Source organism: Parathielavia appendiculata (genome assembly GCF_033297405.1).
Source record: "Parathielavia appendiculata strain CBS 731.68 unplaced genomic scaffold N657scaffold_1, whole genome shotgun sequence".
NCBI classification, from domain to species: Eukaryota; Fungi; Ascomycota; class Sordariomycetes; order Sordariales; family Chaetomiaceae; genus Parathielavia; species Parathielavia appendiculata.
In genome coordinates this window covers 143,133-160,464 of record NW_026944220.1, presented here as the reverse complement: position 1 = coordinate 160,464, position 17,332 = coordinate 143,133, and the positions used below count along the sequence as shown (strand labels likewise).

Sequence of the window (17,332 nt, the reverse complement as noted above, 5' to 3'; positions counted from 1 at the left end):
AGGGGTGCAGCAAGGCTCCGGGTTGGCAGCAAACAAGACGCTGGAGGGAAGAGAACGATTCGTGTCTTGGGACCTTTCATCAAGGATGGACTGCACCATGTTCCGTTTCTTCCCTGAATGGTGGCAGTGGTATATCTTCAGCCGAGAGGAAGTTTGGTTTAGATTTTTCTCATTTTTTTTTTTCTTTTTTGATCCAGCAGTCGGCCAAGTCCAGTTTGCGCGTTTGATCTCAAAGGGTCTCCAACGAGTATGTTTGAGAAGAACCGTCTTCCTTTCCTAAATACGGCGCCGCCTTCATATGCAGCTCATATACATCATTGTGTCGTTTCATCTTAGCCCATACGCGTCGGAAGTAAATAGCCAAGGGCGGGTATCAAGATCACCGTCTCAGAAGTAATAGCACCCAAGCCCTGCTGTTCTCCAAAAGCCTTTCCATCATCAAAACCCGCCCGTTTCCTTGCAGGTACAACAGAGCGAAGCAATCACAGCCACCAGCAATACAACCCCTAAACACCACCAACGCCCCCCTCCTCAAAACTCTCATCCCACCCGCCCGTCTCAAGCAACCACCCCCCAACCCTCTCCTTAACGCTCCCCACCGTCTCCCCCAGCGCGCTATTCCACTGATCCTGCACGACCCTAACCTTCTCCTTTAAATCCTCCGTCAACCGCCTCGTCTCCTCGGCCTTCATCTCCTCAACCCGCGCCGGATCCCTCCGGTCATGCTCCATGACTTTAGCCTTGGCCAGCACACACGCCTCCTTGACCTCGTGCAGCAGACACAGCAGATTCGTCTGGCTCTCAATGAACTGGTATGTGCTCTTTTCAGCATGCAGCAGCAGACTATACAAATACTGCAGCGGGTGGGCGTGGTACGATGGATTCTCAGCGAACTCGGCGGCGGGGATCTGGATGTGGAACCCTTCGAGCCCGCCGACGTCGGCGCAGGGAATCTTGTCGAGCAGGCGTTTAAGCGGCGGGGCGATGTCCCAGAAGGCGTTGAGCTGGACCTCGACGCCGCGCACGACCGTCTCCTCGACTACGTCGCGGAACTCCTGGGTGCGGTGCAGGACTTCTTCGGAATAGGCCAGCGCCCGCTTGGCCGCGTCCTCGACGAAGAAGGCCTCGGCCGAGGCGACCTTGTCGTCCTGGCCCGCGAGGCGGTACGGCACGAGGACCATGTCGCGGTAGCGGTCGTTGCGGTCCGACAGGAGGTCGTACAGGCTGCGGTGGAGGGACTCGCGCGCTTCAAAGATCCATTTGAGGAGGGTGAGCTTCTCGAGCAGCTCGGGCTGTTCGTCGCCTTCCTCTTGCGGGAGGTTGGGGTTGGACTCGTGCGTCTCGTCGAACAGGCGGCTGCGGAGCGAGTCGAAGAGGGTGGTAGCGCTGTTGATGCGCGTCTGGAGGATCTCGTTGACCGGCATGACGACGGCGGCTTGGAACGTGTCGAAGTCTTGCTTCTCCAGCTCCCTGAGTTTGGCCTGTTCCTCTGCCTTGGCGTCGGCTTCGATGGCGGCTGCGTCGGCGTAGCTCATGGCACCCGACGAGATCTGCTGCTGTAAGTGCTGCCGGAGGGCCTGGCGGCGCTTCTTGGCTGTCTCGGCGGCCTCGGCACGGAGCTGTGCGCTTCTTTGCTTAAACCGTTCCTTGATTTCGTCCACCTCGGTCATATCACTGATGCCGCGAACCGCGTTACGCGTCTCCGTCAGCTCCGGATGATTATTGTTTACGGCGGGGTGGTGGCGAGGATACGGCGGGGGAAGCGTCACAAGGCGCGAGACGTCAAGGTGATCGGGGTTCGGCGTTGCCGGTGCTGACGAGGATGCCAGTGAGCTCTGAGAGAAAGCCTGGGGGGTGTTCGCCGAGTCCTGGTCGTGCCATCCCGTCTTCTCTGGTGGATATGAGGCGCGTTTACTCGATCCCGCCCCAGGCGATGGGTGCGGCTCGTCGATCCATTGCAAAGCTTCACGGGCCTCCTTTGGGACGCCCATATACTTTGACTCCCGCTTTGACCTCTCTATCCTCCCTCCAGGAGCACCGGTCGAGTCGGCCTCCCACCAGCGGCTTGCTGGCCGGCCCCGCGAGTCCTCTTCATCCAAGGCGTCGCTCACGCTCATACTCAGAATTGGAGAGAGTGAGGGCATGTAATTCGACGACTGCCAGTTCTGATTCGACGGCTGTGCAGGCGACGGCGGTGCCTGTTGACTGGAGGTCGGCGTGTTGATGCCGCCCAAAGCAGATCCAATGGATCCGCGGTGTGACGCAGGCTCAGACGACTGCGGCGTGAGTTCCACGATCCCGCTGGTGACCGAGTTGCTCGATTCTCGCCTGGCAGGCATAGGCCGAAACAGATCGCGCGTCAAGTCAAGTATTTCGGACCCCATGGCCCCTATGGCCGCCCCATACCGCTCCCGGCGTATCCTTGACTCGCTGACGAAAAATTCGGCAAACAGCCGCACCCGTTCGGCGTCATTAGGCGCGGCCGCCTCTTTCTGGGCGAAGGCCTTGAACCGTTCAATGGCCCCAATAGCAAACTGTTCAGTGCTCTGGGTAATGACAGTCTGCTTGGTTAGTGGTGAAGGGGACTGTGGGGTGCTCGACGGGAAATCGGAACCTCGGCCCCGATGTGTCGAGGATGATCGACTTCCCGTGGGGGGTGTCGGCAGGGCTTTTGGCGCAAAAACGTGGCGTTCCGGCTGCTTCCCGGCACTTGGTGATAACATCGTCGGCGTCACCTGCCCGGATAGGACCTGTGCCGAGCCATCGGCCCGTGGAGTTCGCGACTCCTGTCCGCTTTCATGCGACTCGCCTGTCCTGGGAGTATCGCTCGTCCGCCCGGTCCGCGGCGTCCCGCGGCTGATCGTTAGACGTCGTTGCAGCGTACCCCCGGAAGGGGATGGGATCACAATATCCGAGAGATGTGGCGGTCTCCCCGAAGCATCGATTGAGTCGCGGTTGCTTCCCCTTGTCCGGCTCTCACTCCGTCGCTCGAGCAGTGTTTGGGCTTTCTCATGTCTCACTGCAGGGCTTCTCGTCAGACCTCCGGCTGGGCTTGCCGAGGAAGGACCAGATTCGGGTGGCGGGCCTTCGACGAAACTGCCAGCGATCGAGCTCTCCGCCGCCTGCACAGCCGCTGTACTAGGCGACTCCGTGGTTGGCCCTGCGGGTCCCGGCATGTGGTCGCCCTCACTCCAGTTTGCTGGTGTGGGCGGTACTGGTCCCAACGCGGTTATCCCGCTTGGAGGCGGCCGTCGCGTCGGTGGCGACACGATTGGATCGCTCCCTGACGGCATCCGCTGGACACTCTGCGACCTTGCTGAGGACGGCGGCGGCCCCGGGGGCGGGGGCGGTACGGGCATCGAAGGGTCCCATCTCACTTGTGAGGAGGACCGTGATCGCGCCGAGGTCGGTGTCGATACGGCCGGTGTGGAGACGGCTCGTCGTGCGCCAGGTGCAAGATTCTGGGAGGCGTCCGAATCGGTTCTCTGTGGTATCTGAAGCGTTAACGGCGCCGGCTGACCACCGACACCCCGCGATAACATGCTGAAAGACCTGCTGTGCGGGGTTTGCTCAACAGGGGGACTTGATTGTTCTGGCTCTCTCCTCCTCCCAAGGGAAGGGAGCCCAAATCTTCTCTCCCGCGAAGCGCCTCTGACTCCAGGAGGAGGCGGGAAGGATGTGTTGGCGCCCGGAGGTTCCCTCTGAATCGGCGGGGGAGGTGCTCTCGCGACAGACACGTTGGCCACCGGAGCCTGATCGAATGTCATGCTCGGCGGCCGTCCGCTGCGGGGAGGGGAATATGGCGGGGGAGGGAGCGGCGACGCTTTCTCCTGTCAATCAAACCATTCCGAGTTGCAGGAATCGAAACTCACTTTGGGGATCATGGAATGGCTGGGCAGCTTGCATGTGTTGGCTACGGTCCGGGGCCGGGCCGGCAATGGGCGACGATACCCATTGTTGCGGGTTATATGGCTGGATAGCGCTCAGGGGAGTCTGGCCGGACGAATAGGCGCCATGCGAACTCACGGACAAGGCCGACACTGGTGTGTTGTTCGAGTTGTGGCCGTGGTAACCCCCCAGCGACACCGTCAAGAGGGGATTCAGCCCGGCGCGAAGCCGCGCAGTGGGATCCCGTGAAGAACCGATCATGGCGGGCTGTTGATGTCCGACCAAAGTGCTTTGACACGGGCCCAGGTTATCTCGTCGCGTCTAATCCGGGGATTATGTGGGCGGACTTCTTCAAGCCCGTAGGTCGGGGTGTTATCAAGCCGGCGCCAGTGACAGACAACACAGCAATGTCACCACGCCATTCAAGCCGTGGCCCTGGCTGATCGCAGAGTCGTCGATTGGGTCTTTACCATGATAGAAAACTAAGAATGCTTAAATCCTGTTGGTGAAGGTTCGCGATTTGATGTCCGTCGTCGCGGCAGATGTCGTCCCTCCCAAGGCGCGGCTGCGGCGCGAGGTCGTGCAGGCTGCAGATGGTGTTGAGCAGTAGATGGGAGCGTTGCAAGAGGTAAGGAGAGAGTGCCTCAGACCAACAGGTAACCAAGCATAGGCGACCGTGTTGCTGCAACCTATCAGCACCCTGGTGCGGGAGTGCCGTCGGTGGATAGATTAAACTGTCGGGCCTGCATTGAAAAGCGGGAGCCACCTTCCCGCTCTGTGGTGGTTGGCTGGGGTCCGGCGGCCTTGGCGACCTGGTGTGCCTTCAGATATGGGCCTCGTCCAGGAGGGTTTCTGCGCCGAGACTGACCCTGCAAACGGACCTGACGAGGTTGACGGCGTAGCTACCTGTGGACGTCAAGCCGATTGAGTAACGTGGCTCTCGTCTGCCGACACTCTCTCCGTGCAGCGAAGCCTGTTTACATCCGGTCAGGACGCGCAACATCAAATGGCTCCTATTGATCACCAATGGATCTTTCCACAGAAACCTGTACCCATGAGAGAGACTGACTCGAGGCCGGATGCGTCTGCGGCAAGACACGGGCGTACTGGTGCCACACTGATCTGCAACTAACCGGGCACGAATCACCAACTCTGTCCGTCGTCTTCGAAAATTACTCCGTTCCAGCGCAGCAAGAAAAAAGTTAACATGCAGGCACACCATAGGGCTCGGCGATCCCAGCAGCGACGCCAACAAAGTGATGGCGGCGAGCCTAGCCCATGAACCCTGGACTGAGAGTGCTTAGGAATCATTGGTTTGGTGAGGTTGGCTTGCTGAGGCCCGTGCGAACAATCTATTTTTGGTTCTCAGAATTCGTCCGTTGGGTCTTGATTCGCCAGATGCTGCGTGATGCACGCTGTCGGCGCTTAGCTCTGTGGTCGTCCTTGGCGTATGATTCGGCCGTCTTGAAAATGCACAGGCTCCTCAGTGCTCCGCTACGCTCAGATCGGAAGATCGTGATATTGTCGTCTAGTAGAGTAGTGCCCAAGGCACAGTGTTAGTCTGCAAGCTCTTCAACGAGAGATGAGCAGAAGGCACATGGACGTGTAAGCTTTGCGTCGGGTTCAACTGATTCCAGCATCTGGCTGTGTCAACCCTCCTGTATCTGTACATACATGTCCAAATCCGAGAAGGCCTCTGAGGGAGTTTCAGAGCCTGCTGAAGCCTGACTCGTTATATCTGGATCTCGGCAGCAGGCCCATCGTCGCCCGGGCTTACAGTGTACGGTTGGTTAACAACGAGCTTGAACTGCTAGTTACGGATATCCTGGGACATTTGAACTGATTCTAGTCGCCAAGAATAACTGACAGGAAGATTAAGCTCCAGTCTTGGAAGCGCATTGCTAGCAGCTTCTGTTGACAACTTGAATGCCAGGCTTGAGTGCCTACCTATACGCTGAGTTATTTCTTGGCCGCCTTGCAGCAGCGGAAGACGAGATATCCGGGAGCGACCCTGAGCAATGGGTTTTGGGCACGCGAATAAGCTGAGCATCATGCGCCAACCGCCGGTGCCAGCCTGATGTCGAGCTCCCGGCTGCCGACCGTTTAATCTTGGCGAGCGTTTTTCCAGACGGCTGGGACCGGGGGGCTATTTTTTTTTAGGGTCTAGGTTCGGCGACTCCAAATGCCGGTCCGGGAAGAATTGGATCCGGGGTGTGTTCCTGCAACGGCAGTCGGCCGGCTCCACCCCGGCTTCGATCATGGTGGTATCTGTACCGGCAAGAACTTGTGCGGTCAGGCTCCTACAACTGAATGCTTGAGATGGTGGTGATATTGCGGTGACTGCGGGCAGCCCCAGAGGCTGAGGGTTATCAAAAGCGGAAGTTTGGAACGCTTGGACTACTCCGTAAAGAGACATGCATCCCGCCAATCTTGACAGCGTATACAGGTGGTCTCTGAAATAAAGAAAACATAAGCATTGTGGATATTCGTGGAGCTGAAAATCTTCGAGGAAATGCGAACTTTGAAGTGATCAGGAAATGCGAGACTTTGAAGTGGTCGAGGAGAGAGCTGAAGTGGCAGGCTGATGAAACCGGTGCTGGTCTTTCCAGAAGGCGGTGGAAAATAGTGCCCCGTCTCCCCGCCTTCCAAATTGCGGGGCCTGCCGAGTTTTCTAGAGCTTTCCAAAGCTCCTCTCTGACATTTGCCCGATTTCTTAATCCGAGGGCGAGTCGCCCTCCCTTCGACTCCTCAGCAGCTTGTCAAGCCAATTGACCTCGCAGCGAAAGAGATTGACCGACTGTGCTCCGGCATCCCCTCAACAGGTATGTCAAGTATTGCGTCGCGTATCGTACACCGATCACCATAGTTGCTCCCTGATGATCATTCAGCTGGCACCAGTCATAGGGGCGACTTGTACTCCCTTCCATTGATGACAGATGCTGCGGCCCACCAGGCCAATTCTGACCGAGCAGCAACTCCTTCATTGTTTCTGTTCCAAACTCAGCTTCAGCAGATCAATTGCTGACTAAAGCAGATTGACTTCCAGGCTTTAGCTCCCCATACTTGAATTTCTCGTCCTTCCGGAACACGCGCCAAGATGGTTCTGCACAATCCCAACAACTGGCACTGGGTGAATAAGGACGCCTCGCCGTGGGCGCGGCAGTGGTTTGATGACAACCTCACCAAGATTGAGGCGAGGGAGGGGGATGTGACGGCTAAAATCACCAAGGTCGTCAGCATGGATGGAGACGTCGACGTGGCACAGCGCAAGGGCAAGGTCATTACCATTTTTGATGTCAAGTTAACTCTGGAGTATACAGGTACGTATTGCCATAGAATACAATCACTTGTCTCCGTACTCCACGAGCCCCCATCCATCGTAATCCAGCAATGCTGTGACCTTAAGCTAAACTCCCGCTCTCCAGGCTCCACGGCTGAGGACGCCGACGTTTCGGGCACCATCCGAGTCCCGGAGGTCTCGCACGAGCTCTCAGAGGACGAGTTTGTGTTCGACATTGACATCTACTCCGACTCGAAGGAAAAGCAGCCGGTCAAGGATCTGGTGCGCTCAAAGATCGTGCCCCAGCTGCGAAGCGAGTTCCTTAAGCTGGCCCCCGCCCTGATTGCCGAACATGCCAAGGACATCCAGCACGCGCCTGGGTCGAATCCGTCGAGCGGCTTCTCCACCCCGAAATACCATCCCCCGACTGGCGCTGCGGCGGCCAAACCGGCCGATGAGAAGCCGAGCACTCAGATCAACCGCGGCAGTATCGTCAACACGACCACGGTGAACGACACGGAGGAGTTTCGCACGACGGCGGAAGAGCTTTACAAGACTTTTACCGATCCCCAGCGGTTAGCCGCATTCACTCGGGCGCCGCCCAGGGTGTTTGAAGGCGCCAAAAAGGGCGGCAAGTTTGAACTGTTTGGCGGCAACGTCTCGGGCGAGTACCTGGAGCTGGAGGAGCCGACCAAGATCGTCCAGAGCTGGCGTCTGGACCAGTGGCCTGCCGGCCACTACTCGACGCTGCAGATCGAGTTTGACCAGAACGACGTCGACTCGGTCACCGTCATGCGCGTCGAGTGGAAGGGTGTGCCTATCGGCCAGGAGGAGGTGACCAAGAATAACTGGCTTGAGTACTATGTCCGGAGCATCAAGAGGACCTTTGGGTGAGTAAGATGGGCCGCATAGTGCGTGAGTGACTTGCTACTGACACTCTGTTCTCCAGCTTCGGCACCATTCTTTAGAGGACGGCGTTTACGAGGGAGACGGCGTTTGGCGGAACGGGGTATGGAGGTACGATCGTCTTGCATGCAATGGGAAGGAACGGCGGTTACACTTGAGCATAGAATGGTCAGAACCGTGTCTTGCGAACCACGACTCGGTGATGCTGGATACCACCAGCAAGTTTACAGCGGCACGAATAAGGCCAATGACAAAATGACAAGATCTGCATTAGCCCCGGGTTCAATGTGAGGTGTTTTCCAAGAGCATCCTCATGACGCCTCCCACACAGGACGTCTTGCTGCGAGGTCCACTGAGAGTGGGGTAAGGCACTCAAGAGAGCAGGTCAGCTCGAGTTGTCGCCTTTGTGATGACCTGAGTACCAAGTTCCCACCATCCCCCCTCCTTCCCAACTTTCATTGTTCACATAACGGTCACATCACGAGGTTCCACACATTTAAGATTTCCCACTGATTTCGATACCTATCACAGCAGAGACAGGGCGAAGACCAACAGTCATCGTCTTATGGCGCCCTTCTACAAGATTGCCGTTATTCAACTTCAACCAAAAGTACAGTAGATCCATTCGCTTCTATCACCCCTGTCACATTCGTTTTCCTGTCAAGTACCTACGACTTACACCCACAGAGGAAGTTGCCGTCGAAGACAACTACACCCGAGCCGAGTCCTTCATCCGCCAGGCCACCGCCCAAGGCGCCCACCTAGCCGTGCTCCCGGAGTATCACCTAACGTCCTGGTGCCCCGACCACCCGGACTTCGTCGCCGCCTGCGCCGAGTCGGCGACCTACCTCCCCCGCTACCAAGCCCTCGCCCGCGAACTGCACATCAACATCGTGCCCGGCACCATCTGCGAGGTTCACGACAATGACAGCGACAACGACGACGGAAACAAAGAAATCCGCAACATGGCCTACTGGATCGCCGCCACATCCGGCGCCCTCATCGGTTCCTACCAAAAGAGGAATCTGTGGCACTCAGAGCGCCCGCATCTGACCGCGGGCCTGTCGCAGCCGCGGCACACCGCCTTTGACACCCCGCTGACTTGGGCCGACGAAGAAGATGACGGAGGCCGCCGCCCGATCCGCGCGGGCATGCTCATCTGTTGGGACCTAGCTTTTCCCGAGGCCTTTCGCGAGCTGGTGCTGGACGGGGCGGAGCTGGTGGTCGTGCCGAGCTTTTGGTTGTGTGACCGAAGCGAGCTGGACGAGGATCGGTTGCGGATGAATCCTGATTGTGAGCAGCTGTTTACCAACAGCGTGCTGGTTACGAGGGCGTTTGAGAATGAGTGTGTGGTGGTGTACTGTAACGCGGGCGGGTTGAGCCAGGTTACAGCGCCGGTGTATGGGTGCGTTGGCGGGCCTGGTCTGGGGCTTAATGAGGAGACTATGGGGGTTGTGGAGGTGGACTTTGGGGCCGTGAAGGTGTTGGAGAGGGAGTATAAAGTTAGGAAAGACTTGAATGGGGAGGGGTGGCATTATGGCTATGAGAAGCAGGGGAAGGGGGTGAAGGGGGCCTAAGAGGATCGGACATGGAAAGGCTGAGGTTCGTCGGGTCAGTTTGTAAGTCAGCCAGTTCCTTGTTCAGCGGTTTCAGCGGTGGTGTTGGTTGGTACCTTTACCCTTCCATCACCAAGTGACTGCTCACATGGTTATGTATATCTGACTTTATTTCAAAGGGCCATGTGCTGGAATATCACAAGATGTAACCCAATACAATCCTCGCCATCCATTACTGCGCAACAACATGAACCAGGTCAATGCACAAAGACCTCTGCCAGCAAACATCCGTCACCGAGATGTGCAGATATTTGCCATACTGGTGAAATTTCCATTCTAAACTCGTGTCCACACATCGATCCTGACACCCATCTCAGACTTATCCCCCTCCCATGGACTGCTCAAGATTCCTTACTGTGACTCCGCCAATGAACTCGTCATCCGCAACTACCTTGGCCCAGTTGCGAGCGAGAACATCAAGTTAGCCGGCGGAGGACAGCGCTCAAAGCACATTCCAAGGACGGTGCAACTGGCGACTTTCTGTAACCTCAACCTTCGCCTCCTCGGAGATGCCGCTCTTGTCGGCTTCGGCAAAGCCTTCGTCGAGCCCACCTCGTCGCTGATAGTGACCCTGCACTGTCCATTCGACCTCTTCCCTCCGGAGCTCCTCTTCGGCTACCCAGCTTCGCGCAAGGGCGACATCTGGCAGCTCGCATGCCTCCTCTTCAAGGTCCACACGGGGATTTACCCCTTCCCTACAGCGCCCTCGTACGAGTTGCTCATCTGGTGGATTGTGCGGTACACGGGTCCCGTCCCCGGCCACTGGAGAGGCAGATACCGCTGGGACAGGTTCAGCTCGCCGGGGACGATGCCGGACGGAGAATTCGAAGGGCGGTTCAATTCTTTTCAGCCAACGCAGTCCCTCAAGCCAGTCCTCGTGAGGGAGTACCACCTCTCCTGTGCTGAGAGATAGGATCTTGTGAGGCTGCTGCGTGACATGTTTGCGTGAAGCCGGACAAACGGCCCTCGTCGGGGATGGTGCATCAGCGGTCCCTGGAGCTTCGGCACCATACCCAAGGTAGCTGGAGGTGTTCACAGCATCTTTTCGATTCGGAATAAGACGAAGCCGAATACGTGGGGCACAAAACTGGATTATCTTCTTCTGGCCCCACAGATACGTTGTGAGCGATGGTAAGTTGGGTCAACGTGAGGGACTCGGAATACAGAATAATATTGCCTTTATTGGCACCCGGAGCAGAGCGTATCTTAGTTCAAGCAAATACGTACGGAATGGAGGTCGTTCTTCTCATCTTCCTTTGGTATTGGACCCCAAGCTATATCGTATGGCGTGGGTCATGGACCAGGAACAGGCAGGGCCGGCGGTAGTATCGGTTGTTGGGTCTGGAACGCAGGCCATACTCCGTATGGCAACGCTATGAGTGTTCTTTGTACGGCACAGGCGTTGATTGTTTGGCCCTCCGACATTGCGCGGTCTGTTCGGGACTCTTCCGCGTGCCCCTGACAGCTCAGCATAGAGTATACTGAATGTGTAAGGTGTTCTTGTTGCCCTGTTAGTTTCTATCAGGTGATCCCCCCAACGCGATTACGCTGTAGTTGGCAGGTCTCTCTCGTGCTGGTGATGCCAATGCTTGCTGGGCCCCAACTCATTCGTTCGAGTACAACATCGGCCGGAGGGAAGGCATCAAGGCATGGTAGTGATGGCACGCCAAGCAATCCTTCCAGTTCTTGGGCTTTCGCGGCTTCTCTCGCTCTCCCATCCCTCTGATGTCTGGTCTCCATGGAGAAATGCTGGATGTGAACAGACTGGTGGTCAACCTAGCATCCGGCAGGACGAACTTTACCACGATAGGAACGGAGCACGAAAGAGCCCACGTGTGCTAGCGGGTCAAGTCTCAAGCATAGATAGGAAGCTGCTTTCCCTCCTGCTTGCCTCTCTCTGTTTTTGATATCCAACCGCTTCACCTCTTTTCTCTTTCCTTTTCATGTTGTCTTTGAGTGGTCTTCTCCTCTTGTTTTGACTTGCTTTTCTCACCCTATAACTATCTGATCCGAGGAATTGTAGGACCTCACTCTTCTCCGCCTGCTTTCTTCCATCTTCCACAAACCCACCATGCGCTCGCTGCGTTACTTGAACCTTGCGAACAAATATGAGCTGGACTGTAATCAGCGCATCTTGAGAGGATGCTTCAAGGCAGCCGAAATGCAGCACTGACATATAATTGTCTGTAACTAGCGCAATGAACGACCCGGAACCGAGATTTGAGTCATTGGTTCAAAACATTAGCCTCGAGGCCCTGTAGATCATCGCCAGATTGACGACTGGAACCTGGACCATATGGTCAGACTATGGGCCGTTGGCTAGGCTGGGTCCTGACACACAGATATCGGCTGAAGGATGACTAAAATAGCTGCTTATGAGAGATTGCAGATTGGTCAGGGCAGCGAGACAGCTGGATCCAGGTGGAAGATTATGGGACAGTCAGACATCAATAGGTGTAACGTTAGGACTGATGGAAATACTTCAAGGATATTGATCTATGAACAGTACTGGTCTGTGGTCTCTTAATGTCTCTGCTGTGTTCAAGAGCGATCATGTCTCCCTAGATTATTGTGTCGGTGAACCACCCGAGACGACAGTGGACGACACAAAACAACAATACTACATACCTACGCAGTTGTAAGACAGGGCTAGTCCCTCTTATTTCAGTTCATAATCCTACTGGTTATGCCTGAGCCTAAGGTACAAAGCTGTCATTTTATTAGGGCTCTGTCCAGAAACACAATGCCAGTGTCTGGTGCGTACTGCGATGTTGTTCGACAAGCTCAGCGGGCTGTTCTTCCCAGCAGCGCGCTGTATAAAACGGCCGGCTTCAGCCGTCAGAACAGTAGTGTCATCACTCCTTTGCACCAGCATCCTCCTACCTTAGCTCGCTCCACCCTTTATCAGTCAGCATGACGGCCAACGGAACTACTCTCTACACAGCTGGCAAGCAGTCCAACAACCTGGACTTCTTCAGCTTCTTCCGAGCTTTGAACGAGGCAGCATGCGAGCCAAGGGAGACCCGATGTAGCATCTACAGTACCATATGCGTTCTAGCTGTGTTGTTTCTGCTCACACTCCTCTGCTTCTTTGTGGGCGTGGGCATCTACTCTTGCCGCGGGGTGAGCGGGGCTAGGAGGAAAAAAAAAACAAGAGACGCTGTCAACTCGTATGAGTAGCTGGATGTGCCTTTGTAGCTAACTGAGATTGAAGCGGGCTGTGAGCATCCGGGAGTTGGAAATACTGACTTTGTGATTTAATATACCTTACTTACCGGGTAGTCTCTGACTCTTTGTGACCAGACTGGAATTTCACCTCAAGTTCCATTCTTTACCCCCCAACCATCCCACCCTCAGCCAACTGAGCCAGGGGCTCTCCACACGAATCATGAGAGTTATGACCAAATATAAATCATGAGTCAGTATTCATTATGAGCCGTGAAGCGGCATTATGAACCATGAATCAAGGGTCCGATGTTTTCAGTTACCTACCGTGTGGACCAAATTCTTGCCACAACAACCTGGGTGGTGACCGTCTCTTAGGACCACATGAACCTTCCTACCTAGACAATCTTCTGGAACGAAACAGTTGGAATTAATCTGAAAATGGCGCCTCAAATCACGGTTAGGGTGAACGGCGCAATGGACAAACTGGGCAGTCTGTGGTTAAAGGTTTGCTGTCTTACCACAACAGATTGGGTATGTCCACTTCTAGCTTCGCGCATGGGTACCTTATCATTAGCAGGTTGAGCTTCACTAACAGACCTCTGCAAACCGTGAGTGTCACCTCGTTCACAAGAGAGAGCTCTGTCAACGGTGAGGACAACCAACAACTTAGGAAGACAGGTGGTCAATTTGTTGGCCACGAAACCAAGCCACCAACGTTTCTAAGACGATTCTGATGGATCTGGTGGAGAATCAATGTCCTCGTATGGAGGATCCGCAAATACCGCAGGCCGCCACCGGTAGTGAACGACCCCGAGATGAAACAAATTCTCGACCTGGTGCAGGCCACACCTACGGGCTGCCGAAAGGACCCTCGACGGCAGCGACTAAACTTTCCGGTGGCTTGTCCACTTGAATGCTTCCCTCTACTGTTTTCCTTTCCCCCCACCTGAGCATCCCCTCCACCCCGTTACTCTTCAACTCCATCCCAGCTCGGCAGCGGTCGAGAATCGACCGAGATGCGCTGGACCACGTGGTTCCCCCGCCCAACAATCCACACGGAGCGGGGTCTGGCGGATGCTCCGACTGGTCCGTCGCCGATCCGCTCTTTGCTCCACAAGCCCGGGTGCAAGACGGAACGTGGCATGGTGGGGGAGGCGCCAAGTGATGAGGAGCACCTTGTCGGTAGGACGGGTGACACCGACGTTGATAACTCTCCGCTGTGAAACTCCGGGCTCTGGCTATGCAGCCTATTCATCCATCGATTCCAGCCAACCCACCGCCCACCTTAAATCAAGATAACCATCTTGCAACCAACCCTTCGCTTCCGTTTGTCTGGGTTGTCGCTGACGGTTATATGCTCAGCCCGTGACACAATGCTTTCTCAGCAAGACACCAAGCTCGTCTACACCTATGACGCAGAGAAGCTCTGGATCGAGCCCTGGGGCGACAATGCGTTGCGCATCCGCGCCACCAAAAGCCGCACGATGCCCTCGGAGGACTGGGCCCTCATCACCCCCGCGGCCCCTACAACGCAACCCCAGATCACCGTCTCGCGCGACTCGGCTTTCCTCACCAACGGCAAGATCAAAGCCGTCGTCTCGGCGCGCGGAAAGCTGACGATTCACAACGCCGTCACCGGCGCCCTCCTCCTGGAAGAGTACGCGCGCAACCGGCGCGACGTGCGCGACCCCAAATGCAGCGCGCTCGAGGTTGAGGCGCGCGAGTTTAGGCCCGTCCCGGGGGGATCCGACTACCACCTGACGATGCGGTTTGAGAGCGTCGACCCGGACGAGAAGCTGTTCGGCATGGGCCAGTACCAGCAACCCTTGTTCGACCTCAAGGGCGCCGACCTCGAACTGGCGCAGCGCAACTCGCAGGCGAGCGTGCCCTTCTTGCTGTCGTCGCGGGGCTACGGCCTGCTGTGGAACAACCCTGCCGTGGGCAGGGCGGTGCTGGGGAAGAACGTCATGAGCTTTGAGGCGTACTCGACCGGGGTGTTGGATTATTGGGTCGTGGCCGGGGATGCGCCGGCCGAGATTGTCGAGCGTTACGCGGATGCCACGGGCAAGGTGCCCATGATGCCCGACTATGGGCTGGGATTCTGGCAGTGCAAGCTGCGGTATCAGACGCAGGAGGAGCTGCTCGGGGTGGCCCGCGAGTATAAGCGGCGCGGCTTGCCGCTGGATCTCATTGTGATCGACTTCTTCCATTGGCCGTTGCAGGGGGATTGGAAGTTTGACGAGACGTACTGGCCCGATCCAGACGCTATGGTCCAGGAGCTCAAGGAGATGGGCATCGAGCTGATGGTGTCCATCTGGCCCACCGTCGACAAGCGGTGCGAGAACTACGAGGAGATGGTCGAGCGTGGCTACCTGATCCGGGTTGACCGCGGTGCGCGCCTTGCAATGGACTTTCAGGGGGAGACGGTTCACTTTGATTCCACCAACCCTGAGGCGCGCAAATACGTCTGGGAAAAGGCGCGCCAGAACTATTACGCCAAGGGCATCAAGGTCTTCTGGCTCGACGAGGCTGAACCGGAATATTCTGCCTACGACTTCTCCAACTATCGATACCACCGGGGCTCGAACCTCGCCATCGGCAACATCTACCCCCTCGAATACTCTCGGGCCTTCTACGAGGGCCTCAAGAGCGAGGGCCATGAGAGAATCGTCAACCTGGTGCGGTGCGCCTGGGCCGGAAGCCAGAAGTATGGCGCTCTGGTGTGGAGCGGCGACATTGCCTCATCATGGTCAAGCTTCCGCAACCAGCTCGCGGCGGGCCTGCACATGGGCATCGCCGGTCTCCCGTGGCGGACGACCGACATTGGCGGGTTCCACGGCGGCGATCCCAACGACGAGGCATTCCGCGAGCTGTTTGTGCGCTGGTTCCAATGGGGCGCCTTCTGTCCCGTCTTCAGGCTGCACGGATGCCGCGAGCCCCTCCAACCGCAGCACGGGACGACGGGCGGCGCGGCGTGCCGGAGCGGGGCGCCCAACGAGGTGTGGTCGTACGGGCCCGAGGTCTACGGCATCTGCAAGAAATACATGGGGATTCGGGAGGAGATGAGGTCGTACGTACGCGGCTTGATGCAGGAGGCCCATGAGAAAGGGACGCCGGTTATGAGACCGCTGTTTTATGAGTTTCCCGAGGATGCGGAGTGCTGGGAGGCAGGCGAGCAGTACATGTTTGGTCACACATACCTGTGCTGTCCAGTGCTGCGTCCGGGAGTGACCAAGCTCAAGGTGTATCTCCCTCAAGGTGTCAAGTGGAGGGCCCTCGAGGGAGGAAGCGAGTTTGACGGCGGGAATTTTTTGGAGGTTAACTGCCCCCTGGACTACATGCCCGTCTTCGAGAGATTGGACCGATAGTCGCCGACTTCGGGAATTGTACAAATGGGGTCTGGGCTCGATTGTTGTGCTACTTTCTCAGATTTCCATCTCAGAATGACTTGCCCCTCACACTAAGGTACTTCAATGTCTGGCACGTCTCCCATTTGTTTACTGTGCAACGTTGTCTTTTATGTTTTACGGGCGAGCCATGGCCGGCAACAACTTCTCAAAGGAACATTCAGTGTTTCCAAATGGTCTACATTAACGAGCGGGAAACAGCGTCGATTGCTTCCAGCTATGATCGTGTACGAAGCGTACCTAAGGTACCTAAGATAACCCAAGCGGCCAAGCCCAAGCGCTCTCAAGCTGAGTAGCGTGTCGAGGAGGGTATTCCTGTGCTTTGTCCAAAATCAATTATCCTAGAATCCAGCTGGTTGCGTAGCCTAGCAGCAGAACGGCTGCCCACAAGTGTCGTAGCACCCAACGTTGCAATAGCAGATCTGCGGGTTGGCATCGGGGCCAGCCTCTGGGTTTGGGTTTGGGTTCGGCAGAGCGAGAGCGCTGGTGAAGAGCACAGCAGCAGCCGCGAGAAGAGTAGGGTACTTCATTGTGACCTGGGAGGTGCTCTTTGTCAATACTCGGAGATACCGATGCTTGGATGTGGCTTACTCACGGAGAAGTAGAGGTGGGTAAGTGACTAGAATGGCAACGATCTCTTGGGGAGAGTCGGATTGGTGTCTCAAGGGTGACCGAATTGCGGTTGTGAGAGACCATTCCACGATTAAGGGGGCAGACTGGTGCTTTATATGTTAGTTCGATAGCCCCCGTGAGTTCAGTCTGAGCACCTTTGATCAGGGCAACATTACCCCCCTCTGGCATGAAATTGGAGTGCGGAGAGTGAAGAAGGCTCAGCTACCGACTATCGTTACTCGATGCGTAACAAGGCCGGAAGCCAAGCTACCGCATCACCCAGGGAACATATACCGGTGCACTAGAGATCGTCATTCATGTCCCAATGTAACGGCCGGAAGCATATGACTGGTTGTTCTCTCGAAGTCATATTTGGATGAAATGATGAAGGATTGGAAGGATCATGTGCTGCAGGTGAGGAGGTTGCAGTATGCAGACAACTAGACCATTCAAGA

At 56.4% G+C, this 17,332-nt stretch overlaps 6 protein-coding genes across 6 annotated transcripts; 4 read left to right on the top strand and 2 right to left on the bottom strand.

The window, feature by feature from the left end:
- Positions 1-506: 506 nt before the first annotated feature.
- N657DRAFT_685684 (uncharacterized protein) lies at positions 507-4,570 on the bottom strand (the record flags this gene model as incomplete). The annotated part of the gene is made up of 2 exons (XM_062796797.1): positions 3,873-4,570; positions 507-3,823 (listed from the first exon to the last, which is right to left on the bottom strand). The coding sequence occupies exons 1-2, from the start codon at positions 4,147-4,149 to the stop codon at positions 507-509; spliced, it is 3,594 nt and encodes a 1,197-aa protein (XP_062651849.1). The 5' UTR covers positions 4,150-4,570.
- Positions 4,571-6,649: 2,079 nt separating this feature from the next.
- On the top strand, positions 6,650-8,213 carry N657DRAFT_638481 (uncharacterized protein). Its single transcript, XM_062791600.1, has 4 exons — positions 6,650-6,710; positions 6,923-7,208; positions 7,314-8,058; positions 8,118-8,213. The coding sequence occupies exons 2-4, from the start codon at positions 6,986-6,988 to the stop codon at positions 8,134-8,136; spliced, it is 987 nt and encodes a 328-aa protein (XP_062651848.1). The 5' UTR covers positions 6,650-6,710; positions 6,923-6,985; the 3' UTR covers positions 8,137-8,213.
- A 426-nt stretch (positions 8,214-8,639) lies between these two features.
- Positions 8,640-9,651, top strand: N657DRAFT_562350 (carbon-nitrogen hydrolase; the record flags this gene model as incomplete). The annotated part of the gene is made up of 2 exons (XM_062788134.1): positions 8,640-8,684; positions 8,764-9,651. The coding sequence occupies 2 exons, from the start codon at positions 8,640-8,642 to the stop codon at positions 9,649-9,651; spliced, it is 933 nt and encodes a 310-aa protein (XP_062651847.1).
- Positions 9,652-9,877: 226 nt separating this feature from the next.
- N657DRAFT_675910 (uncharacterized protein) lies at positions 9,878-10,603 on the top strand (the record flags this gene model as incomplete). Its single annotated transcript, XM_062795858.1, has 2 exons — positions 9,878-9,920; positions 10,008-10,603. 2 exons carry the CDS (start codon positions 9,878-9,880, stop codon positions 10,601-10,603), a joined length of 639 nt encoding a protein of 212 aa, XP_062651846.1.
- A 3,628-nt stretch (positions 10,604-14,231) lies between these two features.
- N657DRAFT_560924 (glycoside hydrolase family 31 protein) lies at positions 14,232-16,226 on the top strand (the record flags this gene model as incomplete). Its single annotated transcript, XM_062788018.1, has 1 exon — positions 14,232-16,226. The coding sequence occupies one exon, from the start codon at positions 14,232-14,234 to the stop codon at positions 16,224-16,226; it is 1,995 nt and encodes a 664-aa protein (XP_062651845.1).
- Positions 16,227-16,319: 93 nt separating this feature from the next.
- Positions 16,320-17,260, bottom strand: N657DRAFT_638477 (uncharacterized protein). Its single transcript, XM_062791599.1, has 3 exons — positions 17,054-17,260; positions 16,861-16,981; positions 16,320-16,801 (listed from the first exon to the last, which is right to left on the bottom strand). The coding sequence occupies exon 3, from the start codon at positions 16,793-16,795 to the stop codon at positions 16,631-16,633; it is 165 nt and encodes a 54-aa protein (XP_062651844.1). The 5' UTR covers positions 16,796-16,801; positions 16,861-16,981; positions 17,054-17,260; the 3' UTR covers positions 16,320-16,630.
- Positions 17,261-17,332: the final 72 nt, after the last annotated feature.